Source organism: Ruditapes philippinarum, unplaced genomic scaffold (assembly GCF_026571515.1).
Source record: "Ruditapes philippinarum isolate M1 unplaced genomic scaffold, ASM2657151v2 ctg6549_1_1_1_1, whole genome shotgun sequence".
NCBI classification, from domain to species: Eukaryota; Metazoa; Mollusca; class Bivalvia; order Venerida; family Veneridae; genus Ruditapes; species Ruditapes philippinarum.
In genome coordinates this window covers 97,492-123,002 of record NW_026863390.1, presented here as the reverse complement: position 1 = coordinate 123,002, position 25,511 = coordinate 97,492, and the positions used below count along the sequence as shown (strand labels likewise).

The following is a 25,511-nucleotide window of genomic DNA, read 5'->3' as shown; positions in this document are numbered from 1 at the left end:
TTTATGTTTGCCAATGATAGTAGAGACTTGAAAAATTGATAATTGTTAAATGTACCATAATCATCGTTCACATCCGCTCCTTATACAAGATAACCCGATCAACATTTTTATAACCTTACTTACTTTCAAACTGGGTTGCATTTTTTTAAGATATTCGTTTGGAATTAAGCAGTATTGTGCGGACGAAAGCGCTTCCTTGTGGAGATTAAGAAGGTATTTATTTATTTATTATTTTGGAATTTCGTTATATTTATCATTATTGTAAGATTTTTGACGATATAAAGACGGAATAGAACACTTTACCAATATAAAGACGGTAAATAACACATTTTTTAAGTTATATTTTGCATAGCATCTACATGCTACAGCTACAGCTTATCGCATAATTGTCTTATTGTACTGACAAGGCTTTTGTCAGAGCTTTTATTCCTTTTTTGCAATTTTGTTAAAATTGAGATTTAAGTGTTGTAACAGTATGTGAAAATTGATATGCTCGGTGATTGTTTTGGAACATTCAAAGAGCGTTGGTTTTGCTGTAACCATGGTGATATGAGGTAGAACGCTCCGTCAGAAAGGGTTGTTTTAATAATACAAAACATTAGTATGAATTACCCAGTTTTAAGGGTTTTTTAAAGCAGCACGCCTCAAGACTCATGATAATTTTCATGAAAATTTTAAAAATCTATTTAAAAGTATATTATTGTGAAGTAACCAAAAGGAAGTAATTTATACATTATCAATGACACTTGTAATGTACGTAAACTACCAAAACAGGTCAAAATATGAAAAAATAGCTCTTAATGCGTTAGTAACGCAGTAGAAATATAGTTGTAAATACTGAAAAAATCAGTCATTAACCGCACATAGCATATGCATTATTATTTGAATCTTGACTCTTATTACCCTTCCTTAAATCTTAGTACACGTTTCTAAAATTTGATTTAAAAAAAAAAATATTTCAGCTCATCTGGAGGCATGTAGCTTTAATAAATTCACTAAAATATACAAACGATACATTGCAACAAAATACTTCTAACTCAGTCTGAAAATTAGATATTCATGTACGAATATATACAAATAAACAAATTAAAATATCTCATTCATTTATCAACATCCGTGAAGTGTGTAAATAAAATATTTTCTAATTAACATTTTCCATTATTGTCTTAGCATAAACTTTTTTTCAGCATTTTCAAAAATCATGGGATATAGATGACACATGATTGTACCCTTGCAGATACCAACATGGCTGGCACAAACATACAAATAACACATCATGTAACGCTGTGTTTATTCATTTATGTTGTCGTCTGCAACTGCATTTCCAGTTTTACCACTGGTAAGTATTTTGCATATGAATAAATAAATGCATCTAACGGGGCACTGACTATTTAAAACATTTGGACTTTTAATCAGTCATCTGCTCGAACCCAAAATGATTTGACTTTTAGCACCAGATTAGAGCCAAGTCGTGCCGTCTGACCAAGCTCCTTATCTTTTATAGCTTATATTTTGTATTTCATTATCGAAATCCAACTAATCAACTAATGATCCTCGAGTTAAAATTGGCTGCCCTTATCCGTCATTTGATTTTACATGAAATCATATAACAAAATATGATATCTTCTGTATATCTGTAAGTGTGAAATTGCATAGTTCTTAATCACGACCGATTTATGAAAAATTAAAAAATATATGAGTGTCTTCAATATTACATGTATTTCATTGCACGATAATTATAATGATTCTCGATATTGCCCTTTTCTTCTAGGTTTGTAAACAAACATAAAATGTAAAAATCAATTTGGTTTGTAAACAAACTTAAATTTTTGTTTTGTTTTTAAACAAACGTAACATGTAAAAGCAATTTTAGTTTGTAAACAAACATAAAATGTAAAAAAATGGTTTGTTAACATACATAAAATGTGAATACACTAAACAAAAAATGTGAATACAGTAAACAACATAAAATGTTAAAGCAATTTTGGTTTGTAAACAAGCGTAAGATGTTAAAAAAAACAAGTTGGTTGGTAAACAAACATACAATGTAAGAACAATTTTGGTTTGTAACGAAATGTAAAACCAATTGGCAACAATTGTCGCATTTATATCTCATATTAAGTATTTACACAGACATTACATTGTTATGTATGTTAAAGGTTAAGTGTTTCAAAACCGATAATTTTTATCTGTCGTTTATTTAAAATGAGACCCAGTATTTAAAGGGTAAAATGTCGTTTATTTTGAAATCAGTTATTGGCATTTTTACCAAAGCTCATTTTCTGCATACAATATGGGAATTATTTGTATGTCCATTATATCGTGTATTGGATTGTTGACATGTATGACCCTTCCATGAATCGGCTAATAATATAAAGTTTTTATACATTATTGAGTACAAGACGGAATTCTATTGGACGACAGCACAGCGATCAAACCTTTATTGGACGAGGTGCAACGCCAATCTGTCCAAAGTTCAGATATACTCAAGTTATTTCTCCCCTAATGCGTAGCGTTAGTTAGGAGTTGATTTTAATTACACAAAAAATGTAGATTGGGTGTAACGCGAGTCTGATATAGGCTTTGAAGCTGTGTACGAGTCCAATAGGATCAGTATTGTACTCAACTCAACAATGCATTATTACACCAAATTGTACACCACCCTTTTTGACATTTTGACAGGGGTTTGTTGCTTTGAGTACAATAGTTTTAATATGAATTTCGGATTCTAAAAATCATAACGAGGGTAAATGAGGTATGATATACATTTTCATAACGATGCATAAACATAAATTGATAAAAAATAATGATCTAATTTTAAGTTTTCTGCAAATGTAATATCAAGGCTAAAGTTTGACAAAGGGGAAAGACGCTTGTCACCTCAAATTGTTAATTTAAAACGCAACAGTTCGCATAAATGTTAAAAAGTGAAAATTTATTTAAAAAATTTTGCGGCTGAAATAATAAACAAAAATACAGTTTTGATTGTTTTTATGTAAGCAGCCACTCTTTTATATAGAGGATATTTGTTTGTTTTGCATTTAAGATTGAAATATAATTTCACTGAGTGAACACCAGATGCAATATTTTCACGAGTGGCGTAGCCACGAGTGAAAATATAATAGCTGGTGTTCACGAATGAAAAATATTTCAATCTTATATGTAAAACAAATAAATTTTCTCTTTATTTCATGCTTTTTAAGTGATTTTAAGTATTTTTTACTGATTTTGCCGCGTAACGTCGCGCATTCTCCTTTGTGACGTCATCACATCATGACGTCACATCATCAATTTTGAAATATAGTTCTGTTAAATTTCTCTAATTTTGTTACATTTTTAACATGATGAATGGTGACATCAACTTTCTTTTCCTAAAGAAGCAAAATTTACGTATGACGGCATTTATTTCTGTCTGTTTTTCCATTTAGTTTAATTTTCTTTTCATTCGCATTCAGATATAGTCCGGCTACAGTGAAAATTATATTTTATAAATTTCACTAGTGGTTTATCAGAATATAATCATCTGATATATTACAATAAAACACTGGAAAGCATGAAATAATGAGTGCCAACAGTGGGTCAGTAGTGGGTCGGTCTGACATAACGAAATGCCCTCATTTCAAACGGAAACTATATAATTATGCTCAAGATGATAGACAGGAATGTTAGTTTGTTTGTTTCATTTTACGCCTTTTCCCAACAGTATTTCAGTCATATAGGCGGGTAGTTTCTTAACCATCGTTCCTGGAGAGTTACACCAGTACTAGACTACCTTCCTCCGTGCTAAACTACCAAAGCATCTCCCGGGGATCAAACCCACACCAGAGAGGTAACTGGACTCTAACCCCTCGACCACGGAGGCGGTAGAGACAGAAATTATTTTTTAGAAAATATGAATGCTAGAGGCATTTTCTAGTACAAGTAATATCTTGAGTGTTTTAACCTAATACGGGTATGCTGAAGACAATGACGTCCTTTGAGCTAAACAAAAGTGCCCAAAATGTCAATAGAAAAAAAATTAACTGAAAAGGGTTCTTTTTAATTTACATGTATGTGATAAATAGAATAATATTATATTATTTTACACCTTATGAAATATAACCAACGTATTTTCAGCATTTGTACCACGTGATGTTCCAACAGAAATCATTATTAGATCCAATCTTAGTAATTTAGCCTCGCTTTCATTTCCAGAGTCCAAAAGGCTCATGTCAAATCTATGTCACACCACATCTAGCCTCGTTTTTATTTTTGAGTGTCCAAAATCCATATCAAATCCTTATTGTAATTGAAGCACATGTCTTTGTGTCCAAAAAATGGTTGTGTGAAGTAAAGATCGAGGTCATTAAACATGGTTATGAAAAAAACTGATTCTATTGGACTCGTACACCGCTGCATAACCTATATGCTTAGCGCCCCGTCCAATATAATTTTAATAGATGTGTACTCTTCCAATAGAATTCAGTATTGTACTCAACAATAATAACCTCATAATTATTCGTGGACGCTCGCATTATATTTTTAATTATTCCGTTCAATAAATTCAGTATTGACCCTACATTAATTCAATATCCTCTATATATTTCAGCGTCAGCACAAAGAATAAACATACTTCCGACTGATCCAGCCGTGTGTACCGGGGACAATATCACATTTACATGTTCTTTAGAGACTACAACTAACGCTAAAAATCAAATAAAACCAGTGTTATCTTCGGAATCTTTAGTTGCCAGTACCAGTACGCATCTAGTAGATTACGGTACGGCTGAAATAACGCTGTTCAACGTTTCCGGTAAACATGATCACGTGGCAGTTTGCTGTATTCTTGACAACACCGACGAAATTTGTGACATGCTCACAGAAGCTAGCTCTATTTTGAATGTGTACCGTGAGTGATTTAGCAGAAACATTTATTTTCTTTTTATTAATTGATTATATTTTGGGAGGATGGGGTGGGGTTGGAGGGGGGGGGGTGAGTTTTAGATCATCTTGTACCCCTGTAAACTTTCAGTCAATCAGTAATATCGTAACGTGAGGTTTTCTTGTTTTGTTTTTGTCTTTTTTGTGTGTGTTTTTTATAGTTTAATTTCACGTTTACTCATATAAGACATGTGCCAAACATTATCATAAGGTGTAAGGAATAAGAGGAGATTAGCAATGGTTAAAAAATGCACTGCTGAGAAGCTTAATACAAATTTCTCCTGTAGAATCACGAAGAAGCATTTTGAGCCAACTATACACATCAAGAGTTTAAAAGGCCTAATTTGGAGCATTAAATATCTTTTGACTAATTTCCCTTTGAGAATAAACCTAATAGGATCTTTTAATTAGGCCGCTTAAACGTCTAATTATCAAAAATAAACTGGTAATTGGAGAAAAGAATTGCAAATTCCTAATTATTATATTAAAAAAAGACAAATTGGCAGAAATGAATTTATAGTATGTACTTTGACACATCTTAGCAGGTGATATAAAATCCTAATTACGACTTTATAGATTAGTCTTTTAAAAATTCTAATTATGAGGTCCAGGGGAAATAACTTACCCATGACAACTACAGTTAAACGATACATAGACAGAATTAGGTTCAACTCCTTATTTTAAGGAAAACATAAGTAGGCCTTTAGTTATAGTTTAAGTATTAAAAATAGAGTACCACTTAGGAGTACTTAATGCTAAAACAGACGAAAGTAACTCCTTATTAGAAGTTTGAAAAAGTTATGTAGGGCTGTATATAATATACATATAGTTGGACAAGAGTTAGTGGTTTTTAAGAATATTAAAATTTTGCATTATTTAATAGATTTTCGATCGTGCGACCACATACACGCATCGAGGTCATATTGGAAGGAAAGTGACCGTGCGACCACATACACGCATCACAAGAATCCCCTTTTCATTCGAAAAGGGAACAAACATGTGTCCACCTCCTTTTTCAAAGGGTGGACAGCAAAAATAAATGCCATTTCTTATTGTTAGTAATAAGAAGGCCATTTTGCTATGAAAACAGTAAAAAATAGTTTATATACAATTGTAATTACGCAAACCAATTTGGATATAAGTTTTCGTCCTTTTAAGTTTATTTTAGCAAATTTGGAGAGATCTTATATAATATATAGCAAAATCTTGAGTTTACATTATTTTCTACTTTTCATTTCATTTTCAGATATGATTAAGTAATTTAACATGAACGTTTCATAAACGTTTCATTTGCCATATATTTCACACTTTGTTTGCGGATATTAACCTGGGGGCATATTTGTCAAATTAAGCATTTTCGTACTCGGCTTGACATACATGTACCATAGAAAAACTTCAAGTGCAATAAAACTTCATTAAGTTTGAATTGTCCATTATTTGTCTGGGAATATTAAGGCAGAAATTTATAAAATTGGCCAGTCACCAGTACAGAACAAGATATGATGTGCAGCCTGACTTGGCTCTGCACCAGATAATTTATTTCGGTTCCAGCAGGGTAAATGTGCAGCTAGTGTTTCAGTTATCATATTTACACAATCACTTGACGATTGCTGGCTGTGGTTCAAGACCCGTTATGGGGCAAGTCGTGGTTTCCTTGAGACTCATTGCTTAATACTAGCTGGTTCCAGGAAATGATTTGAGAATAATTATATTCTTAAGTTGATAGTTTCCTACATAAATTAAATACATTCTGTAGCATTTAGAAAAAAGAACATTTCACGTATTAAACCCAATAGTTTAAGTCGACTGAATAGATATAAATTGAGCCGCGTAACGACAAAACCAACATAGTGCGTTTGCGACCAGCATGGATCCAGACCAGCCTGCGCATCCGCGCAGTCTGATCAGGATCCATGCTGTTCGCTAACCAACTCTATTACAAGTAGAGAAACTGATAGCGAACAGCATGGATCCTGATCATACTGAGCGGATGCGCAGGCTGGTCTGGATCCATGCTGGTCGCAAACCCATTATGTTGGTTTTGTCATGGCACGGCTCAATTTATAAAAAAAAGCATCTTCCACTTTGCCTTTAGTCTCTTAAGACTGAAACTTACTATAGATTATTCATAATGTAAAGTTATGATTAATATTTCACAGTTAACAATTCCTCACACACCGGTATTTTTCACTTATTATATTGTTTATATTATGTTTACGTTATGTCCCCGACAGACACAGAAGCCTTGTTTGGCAACGTGGAATTTGACCACTTTGCCTCCATAATCAAGATTTGTTAGGCAGTATTAAGTTTTATCACGTGCACCTTTTAAAAATGTAGCCCTGAACGGTAGAACGGTAGTTCTAGTAAAGAAGTGGATCTTCTAATGCGCACAGGATTCGACCGCGTTTTGCAAAGTCAAACTCCTCGCAGCGGTTACTTCCTTAAAAAGTTCAGTATTTTTTCTCGAATAATGAAAGGAATATTGCTACAAAGCATGCAACGTATTCAAACAGATTCTGTCAAGCCTAAATTAGACCTAACGTTGATGTCGTAGCGCCTTGCAGAACGTATGTGTCCATGGTTAAAAAAACTCCTGAAGGACATCAACTACGGGCCGACAACCAACATTGTTACTTCTTGGGTTGCTGCGGTTATGCATTAATTACGTCATTAATTACGTCAGCCAGAAAGCCCACAATCAAACGTTAAGCTTTAAGGAACTGCTTTCAATCAATTATCAATTAATTTATAGCTGTCGCATTTCGGTGTCTCACATCTGCAAGAGGTAGTTGTTTTTTCAGGATTGTGAATGGATACATAAAATGCGCCATTTTTAAACGGCGATCTTGGTTCTTTTACATACCAGGGCTGCGTTTTATAGAAAGTCCTAAGTGTATCCTAAGTCACAGGACAGAACCAACTTTAGACCTATCTTCAGACGTTTCAATAGATATTTTTATCTTCAGTCAAATACTGTAAACTATAAATAAATTCATTCTCATGAGAAACGTAAAATAATACAATGAAATACCCTTTTATTACAATGATTATATGACCATTGCTATTCGGAAATAAAAAGAATGATGGCATAGAAGTCATAAGATGGGTGATTTTCTTTGAAACGCAAATTTGTCTCAGTTTTGGTCTTAAGATTCTATGAAAGCAGTCCTGGTGTAGAGCGTGGGACTTTAAATCTTATGATATCACTAAAAAACCTACCTTCATCGTTGTTGCTGGAACAAGGGAAGATCTTTGGCCTAGTTAAAACTTTTTTATTCACCCTTTAAGACCTCCCGGACTGTATCAAACCATAGTGAACCTCAATATATCGTATCTCACCGCGCTGCAAATTTGAAGTCAAAGCGTTAATGTTTAAAATTAATTAAAGAGTTAATGAATACATTGTAAAACATCAAAGATCTGAGATATATTTATATTGTTTGCCTTGATGTGATTTACACTTGAATTAAATAAATTCCATTTACCATAAAGTCTCAGTGAAACAAAGATTGCCTAGAATTCACAAAAGAAGCCCTACTCCAATAGACCTTTTATCACATTTTAACTTAGCTTACACTTGCTTTCTCACAAAACGGATTTTTTTTTTCTGCGGAACAGATTTGTTTCTGCGGGGTCGTGTTAAGCAGCAGATCTTCTTTCTTTCTGCGGAGTCGTACATTGATAATGTTGACACGTAATACAACAGAAGGAACGAGCGTTATGTTGCCGAATATATACAGATAAGTAATATAATGAAAATCGTTTACGTTTTTCAGCTTTACCAATTGAAGTTCAAAACTTTAGTTGCCTGGTCGAAAACTATGACAGATCACTGAACTGTTCGTGGAGTTATGGGAAAATTTATGAAAGATTTAAAGAACCGGAAGTGACACTTCTATGGTAAAGTATTTGTATTTTGTTTTGTTTTTTCTCTCTCTTTTTTTCTAATTTATCAGTGACAGAAGTTTCAATATTCAATATATGAGTCAGTGATTTATTTTTTGATCTCATATTGAAAGAAGAGAATATTTTGTATTACACGTATTACTTATGTGAGGGTTTGTGTGGAATAAACAATAGTATATTTTATGGCCAAACTAAATTTGGATTGCACAATTTTACTGCGTATTTAGTGAAACATAAAAAGATATTAATTCCAATGTTGAACTTCTTTTATGTATGTTAACTGCCTATACATAATATGCTAGAAACATTGTATTATGTGTAAAACAAATATGCTGTTTTGTTTTGTGTTGTACTGTATTGTATTGTGTCGTGTCGTATCGTGTCGTGTCGTGTTGTATTGTATTGTGTTGTTTTGTTTTGTGTTGTATATTGTACTGTATTGTATTGCATTGCATTTCATTGTATTGTATTGTGTTTTATTGTATTGTATTGTAAATGGTGTTAATGGTGGTGCTTACCCATCTTGATGATTAATCTGTTCCCAGGAAAAGCGGTGATTCACCTTGGATGCACTGTCCATATCTTGACATAGAAAACGGCATTTGCTTTTGGGAAAACACTGAACCTGACTTCACGTTTAGAGAGATTCAAATGAAAGTTAGTTTGGAACAAACATGTGGAAAAAGCGCAGAGTCGCATTTTTTAACAGATACTTCCAAAATAGGTAAATTCGAAAAAAGCTTGTTTTTAGATAACAAACAATGTTACGAATCTTGTAAGTTTGTTTTCGTCTGATAAATGATTAAATGATCGAATTTGTAAACGAGGGACGTCCGTGGCATAGAAGTAAAAGTTCGTTCTTGACTTGAAATCGCTTGCCCCTCTCCGCTGTTGGTTTGACTCCCACAAGGGACTTTGGAAAACCTATCCAGCTAGCTAAATGAACGTCGGTGGTTTTACTCAGGTGAATGATTGTGCATAAAATAATTTACACGTGAACGAGGCTTCCATCAGATGCAGTTTTGGCGCGATTTAAAACACAACCATGCAAACCAACATGTTAATGACGAGTTATTAGTAACACGTGGTATTTTCAAATCCTATTTTCTAACTAAGTTATAGTGAATGAAAATTAATATGAATATAAAGATATAAAAGACGAAGCAACAATCAAGGAATGCGGCTCTATTTTATTTATCTGGAAGCTTTGCATTTACAGAAAAAAATGTTTGTCAAAAAGTTTACAAATAAACCTCTAGACAAAGCATTGTCTTACATGGTTATGTGAAATTTTGATACATGTAATTGCTTAGACGATGCGTCACTAACAATGTATCAAACTTTAACAAAACAATTTTATATTATTAGTCAAGCCGAACCCTGTTGTGGAATTTTCAAGTAATGTCAAAAGTAGCACATGTATTGAGATAAAATGGCAATCAGCTGACAAGACATATCCGAAAAGACATACTGTCAAAGTATCCGGCCGATGGAAAGATGACTGGGTAAGTTACAAGTCTTAAAATATGATTCTAGTTACCTCCCATGGTGTTCATGTGAATACAGATCCATATTGAATATAATTAAATTTTCAATTTAGTTCTTTTTCACTGACAATACATGTGGATTCATTTTCAAAACTACAAACAGATAAAAACTTGAGAAAGTTTGCAATTCTGAAATCTATTTAGATATATTTTCATTATCCGGTATCAATAAGGTAGAAATACCAGAACTTGCAGAAGTCCGGTTTCACCTAGGTTGAAATACCGATACTCCGTGCTCACCTCGGTTGAAATAACGGTAATCCGGTATCACCTCGGTTGAAATAACGGTAATCCGGTTTTCATCTCGGTTGAAATACCGGAAATCCGGTTTAACTTCGGATGAAATATCGGTAATCCGGTTTCATTTCGGTTGAAATACAGGTTATCCGGTATCAAATCGGCTGAAATAGTGAAGACTTTCTAAAACATGTATATACATGTTTGAAATTATTCTGAATATGTGCCAAGCTTTAAACTTACATTATAGGAGTTTCATTTTAACACCACGTCTATTACCGAGCAGCAGACACAAACGAGAAGACTATGTGGCCTTCACCCCTACACGAGCTACACTGTCACTGTCAGCACACTTCCAATAGGGAACCAATCCGGTTACAATAGTGATCCGAAATCGGTTGTCGCGTTTACGTATACTGATAGTAAATATGTTTTCATCTTATCCCTTAGTCTGTTGGATTCCATTGCCACTAACATATAGTACCAGATTAGTCTGTAGATCCGTCGTGCAGTCTAACAAAGCTTTAAAATAGACTGTACCAAATTCAAAGATTGGCAAATTCTGCCGCTTCTGGCTTAAAAGACTTTTCAGATTTTTGTAATAAAAATTTAAACATAGTGTATACCCTTTTGTATACTTATTCATACAGGGGGTTATTTAGCTGCACGGCGTCCTCTAATTGTCCTATATAGTGATGAGCAATTTTCATCACTCTGTGACTATTCCGCCAGGTCTTTGGAAACTGTTACCAAACATCTTCGATACATATCATTATATGCATGTAATTATGTCTAAAACTTATACCTATGAAACACAAGTTTCTGTTGATATTCTTTGAGGCTAAAGTATATCATAATAACTGTTTTAATGCTTTTAAATCAATTGTGATTTTAAGAACCAGCTTCGAGTCCAAAAGTTATACAAGGGGGTTACCACTGGCATCCCAGGGAATGCGAAGGAAACAACAAGGAGAGGCGTGTGTGCATATTTTGGAAGGTAACAGTATTCCGACAATCCAAATTATTAGACAACATTTTAAGTATGGTAAATAATATAGTAAATTATTTTGAAACATTAAATACGGAAATGTATTTCTATGTAAGAGATAAACATTTTTTTTTCAGAATATATTTTGGTAAGTCACGTGAATATCAAAAATATTTTCATAAAGGATGCACATGTGCTTGTATAATCATATATTCTGCCATGGAATATTCTACAAACAATAGTATACATCACTAGTCTTTCTTCTATGTTAAACCTTTACTGGGAACCATGATACAAAAACATGTAATTTAAAAAAAAATGTTCATGCTTCATCGCTATAAATCAAACACTGCTTCAGCAATACACGAACAATTATTATTCTGTTGCATTGCAAAAAATAGGGAAAATGTGATCTCTAAAGAAAGAAAATGTTTTTTTTACTAGCTTCTATAAAATACTTTGACTTGAAAGTGAAGACATATGAAGGGTATTTTCAACGGAAAATAATTATGATTAAATATTGGATAAAGTTATTATCGCTTCAAGAAAGTACTATCCTTTTTAAAACATATTCTATGTTAAGAATTGATGCTGACAATGGACAACAAGCAGTTATTGTAGCTTAAAATTCACTGTACACAGACACAGAATATCTACATTTTCATTCAAATAAAAAATATGTTGATCTAATCATTTTATTTTTTCAGTTTGTTTTATTACCAGTACATTATGCATGATTAAAAAGACAAAAAAAGAAAACAAAAAAATACATGTCACACGCTAGTTTTTGAACTCCGATTTCTTGGGTGACAGTCATCAACAACATCCACTAGGCCAGAGAGTCTATTACAATAAGTGTTGTTAAAATAAATTCTACCGTTAAAACTACTATCTGTATCTTTTGTCCATCAATATGAAGTAATATTTTGTCCATCAATGTGAGGTTATCTTTTGTCCATCAATGTGAGGTTATCTTTTGTCCATCGATGTGAGGTTATCTTTTGTCCATCGATGTGAGGTTATCTTTTGTCCATCGATGTGAAGTAATCTTTTGTCCATCGATGTGAGGTTATCTTTTGTCCATCGATGTGAAGTAATCTTTTGTCCATCGATGTGGGGTTATCTTTTGTCTATCATTGTGAAGTAATCTTTTGTCCATCAATGTGAAGTAATCTTTTGTCCATCGATGTGAGGTTATCTTTTGTCCATCGATGTGAAGTAATCTTTTGTCCATCAATGTGAGGTTATCTTTTGTCCATCATTGTGAAGTAATCTTTTGTCCATCAATGTGAAGTAATCTTTTGTCCATCAATGTGTGGTAATATTTTTCTATTCGGTTAAAAGGTGGTGACTACCGGTTAAATGTAAACAAAACAATGTTGTATTTTGGCTAAAGGCTTTCACGATTTTTATAGCGATGTAAATGTTAAATTCGTATAATTGAGTTACTGTTGCATTCATGAAGGATATGGAATTTTATTAAAATATGTAAGTTTGAATTTGAATGTTGCATAAAGAGGTTATCTTGAACTTTTAGAAATTGAATGTGTGGAGAGACTTTTTGTGAGCAATTTGTGAGCGCAAAATAGCCTGAGGGTCTACCGTCCCTGACAAAATTTGCGGTCACGCATGACTGAGCCGCTATCGGCTTTAATATGCTTTTGTTGAACAGTGTGATATTTATATATTTATGGAAGATTTATGTTGAAATGATTTATGTATCATGATGAGCTCAAATGAAAGCAAGAAAACGCTCTTCAACTGCTAGTGAATTAGATACCAGTGACAATATTGACAATCAACCTGTTTACCCAGTTTTTAAACAAAAAGGTAAAAAGACTAAAACTAAAAAGTAAAGCACAGTAATCCAAAACCTCAATCTAATAGCACGCCCAAAAATAATTGCATTATGGACGACAGCTCGGTGTATAATACTTCTGCATGTTTAAAGGAAACTTTATACGAAACAAAATTTGAAAAGCAGCTGGCAGACATCAGTATTCAATTATCAACACTCCTATCAAAAGATGATACCACTTTTATAAAGAAAATTATCGAAGATAAAATGAATGAAATGAAAGTAAGTTTCCTTAGTGCAATGACTAAGAGAGTAGAGGTTCTCGAACATGACGTCCATACACAAGCTCAGACAATTGAAAAACTAGAACAAAAGATTTAATTATAAATGAACTCAAAGAAAAAGATCAGTCACTATACGAAAGAATTAAAAAAGATGAATTTTGCTGTGAAAAATTTGAAAACGAGTCCGAACAATACAGTCGCAGAAATAGTGTTCGAATCTTTGGCATTACGGACGATTGCAAAAATTATTAGACACAATAAAAAGCAAATCAGATCTTGTTCTGCAGAAAGCAGATATTGACATCAGCCACAGACTTGGAAAATACAAAGTCGGCAAGCATAGGCCAATTATAGTTAAATTTGTAAGACGCCAAACAAAAGTCGAACTTTTCAACAGGTCAAAACACCTGAAAGAACATAAGATTTATGTCAACGAAGATTTGACGAAAATGAACGCAGACATGTTGGCATCCTGTCGTGTAAAAGACAAGTCAACTGTTGAAAAAGCGTGGTCTTTTGAAGGAAACATTGACGTGAAATATGCATCACAGGGATTTGCTACGCAATTGCAATTAAACAACCGCTGTTGGTTAAATCTTCCGTGGCCGGAAAAGGATAAAACACATGCTCAGGATTTGAGCAAAAGCCAAGGATACTCAACTACATCTAAAAAGCCATACAGTTCTATGCCTCAAACAACAATCCAGATCCCTACGCAGTATTCCAAACCAGGACTGTCTTATGCAGCCGCGGCCAAATGACCTATCACTTATTTTCAAAAAGAAAAAATAATGTTTTCACAAACAAGTGAATCGTTACGTGATTAAAGTTAATCCCTTTGACCGATTTCTTCATCCTGTATGAAGAATGTGCTATATAAACAATAAACTAAAATGATGACAACGACGACGAAGATCTTGTTTCTTATTACGTATAAAAAATTACTAAAGTTCTCTTGTTTTTTTCTGTAAATACAGGACTGGTTATCGTCCTATGGTGTAGAATATTATCTTATTTCAGCCGTGGCTACCGACGCTGATGATATTGTAACTTGATATTGTTTATATTTCTTTTCTTTCCTTTTTGCAATCTGTCAAGTAGTTTTTTAAAAACCTGTCAATTTTGTTTATTCATACTATCTTTTTCACCTGTCGAGTAAATTGTAATTTGGTGGAAGCTACTCATCAATACTTTTTTGTCACATGTCGAGTATCTTTGACAATCAAATTGTATGTTGTTTAGGGAGTAAAACTAAAACAGAAATAGCAATTATTTAAATTCCAAAAAGTACGCTCTCGGTTCTGTGTCTAAAACAGAAATCAATGACTAATATTTCTTAATCAAATGCTCTTCAAAATGGCGGACAATGGTAAACAATCAGTTCGTTATAAGTAAACCTGTTTGCTATAAAAACTCCTGATACAAGGAACTAATTCGCTATATGCTTACAAGGAGCCTCGGATATAAGGAACAGATTTTGAATTTCCCAGTGAGTTCGTTATAAGCGGAGTTTACTGTATACTAGTAATCATTGTGTCACTTGTCTAGTAGCTTTTTTAAACGACCACCAATATTGTTTATACATGTACATTAAATCATTGTGTCACCTATCGAGTAGCTTTTAAAAGACCATCGGTGTTGTTTATACATATAATCATTGTGTGACCTATCGAGTAGCTGTTTAAATGATCATCAATGTTTGTTTATACATACAATCAATCATTGTATGAACTGTCAAGTTTCTTTCTAAAAGAGATGGAAATTACAGATTGGAAATGATGCAAATAATGTTTGATCTGTTACATTTTTAAATGAAATGGCTGCAAGCTCTGTGGTATTTTCTGATCTCATACTGTATATCTGTATGCATTTTCCTTTATTAATTTATTTTTATATACTATAATTCACCTTGCATGGCACCGAGACGCAGCGACTGCGTTTGAATTTTTTACTTTAACAGTTTGAGTTTGATACATACGGAACAATGCATGACTAGAATTGCATCAAAATTCATTTATGTTCATTGTTTTTGACAGCCACACTTTATCCTTTTATCCTTGCATATCGTGGCTACTTCCTTAATAAAAAAAAGTTGCCTCGACTGGGATTTGAACCCAAGACCTCTCACACCCTAAACGAGCGCGTTACCCTTGCACCACGAAAATGTTTAACGAAAACAGCCTGAATAAAATCAAATAATTCTAATTTTAGAATATCCATTCCCACAGATATATAAATCTTATATTTAGCTCCATGGAAATCCTTATCAATTTCGAGGTATTTTCTTCACGATACCCGTTGTCTAAAATTGATGTAAATCTATTCCCCAAAACAGTCCGACATGTATATATTCCACTACTCGACAGTGTAATACGCTCTGAGGTATTCGGTAATCGACATCGCTAAAAATAGCATTTTCATATTCATCCGCGTAATTGGTGAATTGACAATTCTATAAGCCAACGCTACTTTTAAATTTGTTTGATACTTGTAACAAAATAAAAATATTTCTTTCAGTTTTAAGCTGTTTTGAGAACTACTTCTTGTTAGGTTTGTCGTGAAAATTCTGTTTCAGAGATTGAATGTCAGCATTGAATTTTCTGATCTGCGATCAGAAAATACAAAAACCGAAAGGTTGCTATTGACTACGTTGTAGTAAACAGCCGTAACACTACCATCCTTAAACAGGTTCCATCAAATCGAAAATAAAGCTTATTGTGTTTGTTGCAGCCTCTTGTAGAAGTAGAAAAGAACGGGAAAATAGAAAGTCTACCATTCAAAACAAACGCTGTCAATGGTAGCAGACGACAATATCAATCTAAATTTGACCATGATCAAACGTACGGTTGCCTTGACAACGCGCCCTGCAATGACAGCTTTAACTTTACCATTTCTGCAAGAAATGTAAACGGAACTTCTGAACGCTGGTCAAGTTTATCGATACCGTCTTCTTCCTCAGGTAAACCACTTGCATAATCGAGTTTCTTTTTATTCGATTCATCATCATAACATTCACTTACAATTTGTGTATGCATTGCTTGCAATGTATACAGATTTATAGCGGCCTTTCCACATTTGATAGAGTAAAAACCTTTGCTGAACAGCATGCACTTCCGGATAAAACCTCGATAAAAAGTAGTTCCTCATTTTGCAGTATTGTTCCATTTTTAGTCTATTTATTTTCTTTTTCTTCTACTTTTAAAACCTCATATCTAGATGTTTTCAAAGACATATATTTTTTTCTAAATAGTGCCTATGGCAGGTCTACCTTAGTTTACGTCTGATCTTTAACCTTAAAAAACAACAACAACGAAAACAACAACAACAAACAACAACAACAACAACGAAAACACTTATTCACACATCTATATTAGTTCTTTTCTCTACTCAGAATGTGAGTCTTTCAAACCTTGCAATATCTTGTTTTTTGTATTTAAATCTTTGCTTTTAAATGTGCTTTATGTCATTATTTTCCAGACATTTTGATTGATTTGATAAGTTGTTCTTATATTTAAGATATACTATCCTCATCCTTGCGTCAAATATTTTTATCACAGAAATTTATTTAAAGCTATGTAATTCTTATCGAATATTCCAAATGAATAAAAGAATGAATAAATTATGTACTGTAAGCTGCGTTCCTTATTACAGGTCAAGTAAAATTGGTCTTTTCTTAAAAAACTGCCAGTTTTTTTAATGATACTATATATTCATATTGTGACCATCTATAGTGTGTAGAATTTTAAACAGAACATACATGTATCTACTTTGGGTGAAGCTAAAACATAGTTATTTTATATTTCAAAGAGACTGTGTAGCAATTATAAATATTTTCAAATACATTGTATGAAATTTGAGCATAGTATATCTTTAAATTTTATTATAAAATAAATATTGCATAAGCTATACATAAGCTTGGTTGCTTGTGACAGAATCATTTTAACTACATTTACTTTGCTTTTGTAGGTTGTTTGTTGTTGTTGTTGTTAATGGTAGTGGTTTCTTTTTCTTCTTTTTTCACTCTGAGAATATCTTATACGAAGATATATACATGTATATATATAAGTACGGGATTTTTTTACTTTGCCTCCGGAATAAGTTTGCAAATCCGGATTTTTCGCAAACTCAGCTACCTTTTTTAAATTGATTAGAGAAAAAAATTAAAGACCTGTCAATAATAGAGATATAGTCAAGTAAAACCTGGCCTTTGAAATGACGATACCCTTAAAATTAAATGCAGGGGAGACATTCAAAGTTGGCCGTCCCATGGGGTTTTTCGATTCCCCCACTGGGGATTTGGTCTCCCAGTGGGAGTTTCGTGGGGTTTCATTTCCTCTTTACGAGAATGGGAGAAAAAAATCACGGGAGAATTAAAAAAAATTATATACCATTATTTCTAGAAAAAATCACTAATCTTGACTTTAGATATTCCTTCCTAAAAATATAGATCGAAATATAAATATTTTTAGAATCTCCCATTTTCATTATGGGTGAAACGCACCCATGGATGAAATCACCCATCTTGATAATGGGAAGAAAATCCCATTTTGATAAATGGGATAAAATCCAATTTTTTATAATGGGAGATAATTCCCATTCCTTGCAAATGGGAGAGTGTTCTATCTTTTACGTGTGGCGCTTATAACATATAATACAAAATATATGAATAAAATAAAATCCAAAAATCAAATAAAATGACAGGGAATATGCAACAAAATAATAATAATAATAATATATAAATAATAGATCTAATAACAAAAATAATAAAAATAATAATAATTATAATAATAATAATTATAATAAGAAATAAATAGTGATAATAGTAATAATAATAATAAAAAAAATAATAATAATAGATAAATAATAATTATAATATATATAATATTTCAATGATAATAATAATAATTATAATAATTTATAATATTGATGATAATAGTATTAATGCTAATGATAATAATAGTAATTAGAAGAAATAATAATAATAATAATAATAATAATTATAACAAAATTTTATCTTGGAATATGACGGGAATGAATACAGGAAAGTATCATATGTAACGATTTAATCACCAAAATTCATTTAAATATAAAACAATCCAAAATGCTTTGATGTACTCTTCGCCGGTCTGCTATCTGTATTTTCTGTCTCGTCCAGTCTATTTTGACATTCAAATAGTTTCACAAGCTAAATGGCAAGGCTCTCCTGGTTTTGAAGTATATAACTTATTTGAATTCAATAAATATAAATACCGCGGTAAGATATTTTTTTTCGAAATACAAACAATATTTTGATCACTTCGTTTAGTTGTAATAATAACCTTATAGAAAATAAATTTTTAATATTGTTCATATAATGGATAAAACCAACCAATTCCAATTATGGAAATTGTTTCATTTTTCTATTGTTATCATCGTCGGATGAAAAATTATTACTGAAAATTTTTCAAAACAAACAAACAAAAATAAACATTATTTATAAGATTAAACGGTAATATGCTCAAATGGTAATCTAATCGGTGTCATTCAGATTTTTAAGACGTAGCGATTAAGTAATAAGGGATGAAAAACAAGTATCAAAATATAAACATGCAGTCATTGAAAATTGACTTAACGCCGCCTGTCAATCAAGCTGACAGGGTCACGGAGATACCCAATCAGCGATCGTTATCAGTTTTTCTCGCTAAAGTATGCTGCGAAGTCCACCATTTACCTAAAAAAAAAGCTTTTTGTCTATTTAATTTTATGTCAATTTAGAACTATTTAATTAGTAATTTATATTACAAATAACTGGCATATTGATGGGACCGAGTAAGTTTGTTTATTACACAAATAGTCAATAAATTTCTACATACGGAAATTAATATACAAAAGCAACGCATTATAAAAAAATCTGTGTTTTTATTCATACCGATTTTACCTGCGCATTTAGGCATAACTATTAAACGGTAACATATATGCTTTACAGTAAATCAAACTGTGAAAAGAGACATAATAAACAACTCAATTCAATTCAATTCAAATATATCTTATATTTAACCAGGTATTAAAAAAATACATAAGGGGTTTACAAAATAATATTTTACAATATATATGATTAGGTTGTAAAGTTCTGAAAAAGATAATGCAGTATCATAGTCATTTAGTCATTATTTAAACAGAAATATAAAAAAATAATACACATTTTTAATGTTTTAAAGAAAGAAATATAAATCAAAGTAAATCAAACTGTGAAAAATGACATAATAAACAAATCAGACAATTACTATTTCGTTACCCGCTCAGTTAGCGATTTACACACAACAATTGACAATTGAAGGTTATTCACACCTTCGATGTCCGGTATTGTCAGGCAGGGTCTTTTCAAATAGAAAGACCCTGTGTCAGGGTAATTATCTATATAATTGACTTCATACTGTTAATCTTCCCCTTTCAACCGTCCAATTCTCGGGTTTTACAGATTCCGGTATTGTCAATGTTTCATGCAATCGTTTAACGAATGACTAAATTAATTGTCCGGTATTTAAAGAGTTCCGATATTCACAGCGCCTCGTTTTCTCAACGTTCACTGTATTGTGTTTACTCATTACACTTGCATTTTTACGGCTGCGTTTTTATTGACGCTATATGTTATAAACTACAAAATGTCATATCTTTTGGATATTCTGGGACCTTATTATATGTTTATAATGTGATTAATGAATAGGTAATGGCAAAAAAAAGTGGATTTATTGAAACGTTTTTATTTTTCAATGCATTGTGCTACAGCCAGGATAAATGTTTTGTACCCACTACAAAACTAATTATTTCCATTTGTAGAAATCAATTTACTTTTGGTATAATAAACTAACTTACTCGATATGTCAATATGTCAGTATATCTTGTAACTTTTTATTAATAATGTAATATACGATTTAATAGCTTTAAATTGATATATAAAATTAAAAATAATTTCAATCTTAATTACTTCTGCACCATTGTTTTATCTAAGGTAAATGATGGGCTTCGCAGGCATCTTAGGGTGAAACTGATAACGATCGCTGATTGGCTTATCTATGTGACCCCTGCCAGCTTAATTGACAGGCGGCGTAATGGAAATTATCGTCGCTTAACACATTAACAAAACAGGCACATTTGTACAGTATCGTAAAGGTATAGTCTGCCACCAGACGCTTAACGGTTTATCGCTCCGCCAATTAATTAATTGTGCTATAGAAAAACAAAACCCCAGACAAACATTATCTAATATGCTTTTACTGTATGTTCCTTAGGGGTATTTATTGTAGAAAAAGCGGTCCAAAATAATGTTATTTAACAATAAAAAACAATTAACAAGGGAAATCTGATGCTTTATATATAGATGAAACATTTGATTAATGAAAGTTTATTGTTAAAAAATGCGATGATTGTCGTCCTAATGAAAACCACGTTAATCGCCGTAATAATGATTTTTTCAAAAATGCTGAAAACAACCATTGTTATAAAACACTTTTTTTAAATATACTTGTAACAATAATTTAATATCAAAATATTACACAGACTTGAAGACAACGACATTTTCATCCCGTGATTTCCGGTTGTTGAAGTAATATTATATATAGAGGATCTTTGTTTATTTCAGTGTAACAAATTTTCTTTGTATTATATCATAAACATTTAAATGACATTTAACCTAATACTAAATGAAAAAGCGCGCCAAATAATTATACAAGGTGACGTCATTTACGACGTCACGTCATTAAGTTGGTTTCAAGCACTGTGAACGCTTGTATTTCACGGTCAAACAACGTAAGGCTTAAATTAAAACAGTGAAATTATCAGTTTTTAATTCACTGATATAATCCATACAGTGAAATTTTCATCATTTACGGCATCTCGTTAACAGTATCAACACCATTTTTGTCTATTAATGCACTTTCATCATTTTATATAGTTCATTCCGAAGGGAGCGTAATCGAACCCCTGTCCCTGGATAATGTTTTTTTTTAAATGCTATTCGGTGGTTATAGAAATATATCAGTGAAAAAAACTGGTAATTTCACTGTTTGAGACAGTGAAATTACCAACTTTGATAATCTCACTGGGTTTTGAATTTAAGCCCCTTAAGTTTGTTTCAGTGAACTACCAGCGTGCCACAGTATGTGTACCAACTTAATTACGTGACTCGTAAACTGACGTATTTTAATGTCTTTTTAAAAACGTTTCTATTGGCATATAATAAAAAGAAAGAAACTTTGATTAGTTTAAGTGTAAGATCGAAAGATATATTTCACCTTGTGAACACCAAAAAAGTTCATATTTAACTCGTGGCCTGCGCCATTTCGTGAATATACCTTTTGGTGCTCACCTCGGTGAAATATATTCTGATCTTACACTGAACTAAACAAATATCCCTCGTATATCATCCAATCGGCATAGCCAGACACCCCTAAAAGCCCTCCCAACGTGTCCTGTCCGTAATAAGCATAATAACTTGTGGGACGGTCGTGATTATAGATGGCTTTCCGTTATTTCACCTTATATGCTCTCATCAGGGCACCTCGTACTGTTTTGAATTATGTGCATTTTTGAAATAAGAATAAAGTGTCGTATCAACGCATTCGATGTGTTCCATTATTTAATCTTATTTGGTTTGATATGATACATTTAGTTCGAATTGTGTTCTGAGAATTTGTTCAGGTGTATGGAATTTTACGACTTGGTCTCACCTCTTATTTCATAAATGGAGACGAGATTTTAACGATTTTGGATTTTTCGGAATTTTCATTTTCGATTGTACATGTTATTGTAAAGTTCTTGTCCTAAAATTAGATATATTTATATGTAATTGTTTAACTTAATTGAATGTTCAACCTATATAACAGTTAGGTTTCCAATGAATATATATATTACTTTACGAACGAAATCATGACGTTCGTGAAAACTTATTTTTGCGCGCCTGGTACTTCTATATGGGGGGTATGCCTGTGTGTTTTGTCCCTAAGATTCATAGTTAGCTTTTATTGCTTTACCTTGTACATATAATTCCTCTTTAGATATATAGATCGATAAATTATGATATATATTTATTTAGTCTTTTCTTTTAATATAACATTGGTCCCTAGTATTATCCAGTGAAATTTTTCATCACTTGGACTAAATATTTTGGCGCGGGTTTTAAGAACAGGAACTATAATTAATGCGTGTTTTCCCCCCGGGTTTCCTCCCTAAGATTTCATAAATTTGCTTTCGGTTGTCTATCTTGTATATCAATTACCCGTTATTCTGATCTAAATCATCCGAAATATATCTTAATAAATATCTATATATTTGGAAACTTGAATAACACCTTTTTTCCGATTTAAGCTTTTTTCACGAAAAATACTGTATTTATACGTTACAATTTCAGCACACCCTTAAATATATTAATATTTTTTTATTTTTCTTAATGCAAGATTGTTGCTCTACATAGAGTGCTTTTCATCAATATTTTTAATAATAAGTTTTTAGCGACTTATGGAGTTTTTGAAAACTCACTTTTAGTTGGTGCGCAAGTAGTTTTTACTGCGTATAAACACATTTATATATTGTACTTGTATTATATAAAAACTTTATTCAGATCTAATTATCTTATATATATATTTTAAATATTCAGGTGGGTGAAGTCCATTTTTTATCTGATTTAAGCTCTGTACTTACATACGTATTAAATAATTTTTTTGTTCTTTTCTATAATGCATCTTGTCCTCTGAGTGGATTTTTATGCCAATATCTTAATAAAATTGTTTCTTGGTATAAAATTACACTTAAGTTGCTGCGCGCGGTGTTCTATAAGCGGTCAATGCGTTTAGAAACCTATTGTATTATTTTTTTAATGCAACGTTGTTTCCCTTTCAGACAATGAAATTTTCATAAAGATATTTTTATAGAAATTATGGAATTCGTGAAAACTTTTAAATGAGGCGCGCGTGCTCTCACTCATCTGTTTAGCCGAATTTTTTATCGACATTATTTTGACCGACACAGTTTTTTTTAACCAATCCGTCGTTCGTTGATTATGTTTATTAGACGGTACCTAGGTGCTGTGCCCAATGTCGTCTGATATAGGTGGTCGCGTAGACGCTTATTGTTATACAGCGCCGTTTGCATAAGTTATTTAGCGTATGGGTTCGCCGACCATTTTATTGTTGTCATTTGGACAAAAAATGTTAATATCCCATTCACGGACTTAATAAACAGTCTGTCAGGAGCTTCAAGGTTTTCGTGATCAACATTTGATATTATAACGGATTATCATCACAAATACACAGGCAGAGTGACACTGATATAATAAAAAATAAATGTTGGATATGAAAAATACATTTAAAAATTTATGTTTGCAAAACCTATAATATCGGATGGGTTATGGGCGTGTAAAAATATCTAACACTTCCATTTAAAAAAATAATGGATGTCAATTTCATAAATTATTTGTTATTCGTAATGGTCATTTACGTGATCATACTAAATTTGATGCATTGAAGGTATTTTTTATTCATTATTTTAATGGAATAAACTTTGATATTTACTTTATATTATATAAGCATTAATACAACTCACAAAATAATATATTTATTATATTAGAAAAATCAATATATACAACTTACTAAAACTTCATTTCTATTTAGATGGTTTATTAAACGGTTGTTTGCGATATATCATCGTCTAGCGAACATAGGCTATGTTTCCAAACACCTTTTATATAGGGCAGTAATACCTTTAATTTTTTTATAACTAATAATCTAATCTAGCACGCATTGTTATTACTTTTTCTGCTATATCCACATGTATACTTGATGCTACTTTACGGTGAATTATTGGTATATAATTAAGTTTGATAATGTTCTAATAATAATGAATTGAAGACTGCGGACATATATGGTTTCAAGATGGTGGAATTTCAACGGATATTTACGGGGTTAAAAAGGTTACGGTTGGATCATGGGATGGGCTTAAAGGACTGAACCCAAGACAGCTGACTAAATAGAAAAATTCTTTCAAAGACGGCGTATTGGCAAAAATGGCTTAGATAAATGTGGGTCATTTAGTCGCAGTATATATGAGCTGGACCCTCTGAGTTTACTGTCAGTAAAAATGTAATGTCTTTAGGCACTTTTTTCAACATATGTTTGGGACTAGGTATGCAGACGCTTTCATAGATAATTTGGTCAGTGAAGAGGCATATTAAGCGTCTACACGATACTGAGTAGAATAAGCTAAGAAACTCTTATAGTAGATCGAAATATATGTGAAGTTAAATAGTATAGCCCTCGAATGAGGTGAGTTTTATTTATGTATTTGAATTTTCTGCAAGTCATTCCATGTATGCTTTGTTTTATTGTTTAATCGACAATGAGGCAACGAGAATAAAATATATATGTGTTATATAATTTCCAAATATCACAGTGATTAATTCAATGTGTTCTGTGGATTAGTAAAGATATTGGAATAAATAATAATATAATTAATAATCTTTTATTTGTGGAATGTGGTTTTTAGTACATGCAAATTCATATTACATGTCTAAAGAAACCGGCTTATACGGCTATAGGTCTTAAACGTGTAGAATGCACGTGAATATTACAAATGGACAATTTGAAAATAATAATAAGAGTCTGTGTAAAATAATACATATATAGTGTTTAGAAAGCAAAATTAGAAACGTTTAAAACATAATTATAAATGATCTTTAAACATTAGGAATACATGGTTGCTGTATTAAACTTAATTTGTATAGAGTCGTATAACGCTTAATTATCATAGAGTTTGGTCGTGATTCCGTAAAATTTTAGTTGATAATTTGTCATAGCTGT

The 25,511-nt window shown here is 32.1% G+C and overlaps 1 protein-coding gene and 1 long non-coding RNA gene across 2 annotated transcripts; both read left to right on the top strand.

Moving 5' to 3' along the window:
• Positions 1-1,202: 1,202 nt before the first annotated feature.
• Positions 1,203-10,352, top strand: LOC132721965 (uncharacterized). The gene is made up of 5 exons (XM_060706353.1): positions 1,203-1,339; positions 4,589-4,888; positions 8,700-8,823; positions 9,375-9,553; positions 10,198-10,352. Exons 1-5 carry the CDS (start codon positions 1,213-1,215, stop codon positions 10,350-10,352), a joined length of 885 nt encoding a protein of 294 aa, XP_060562336.1. The 5' UTR covers positions 1,203-1,212.
• A 516-nt stretch (positions 10,353-10,868) lies between these two features.
• LOC132721958 (uncharacterized) lies at positions 10,869-16,639 on the top strand. The gene is made up of 3 exons (XR_009624547.1): positions 10,869-11,035; positions 11,510-11,610; positions 16,414-16,639. It is a non-coding gene; the product is annotated as an uncharacterized LOC132721958 (long non-coding RNA).
• Positions 16,640-25,511: the final 8,872 nt, after the last annotated feature.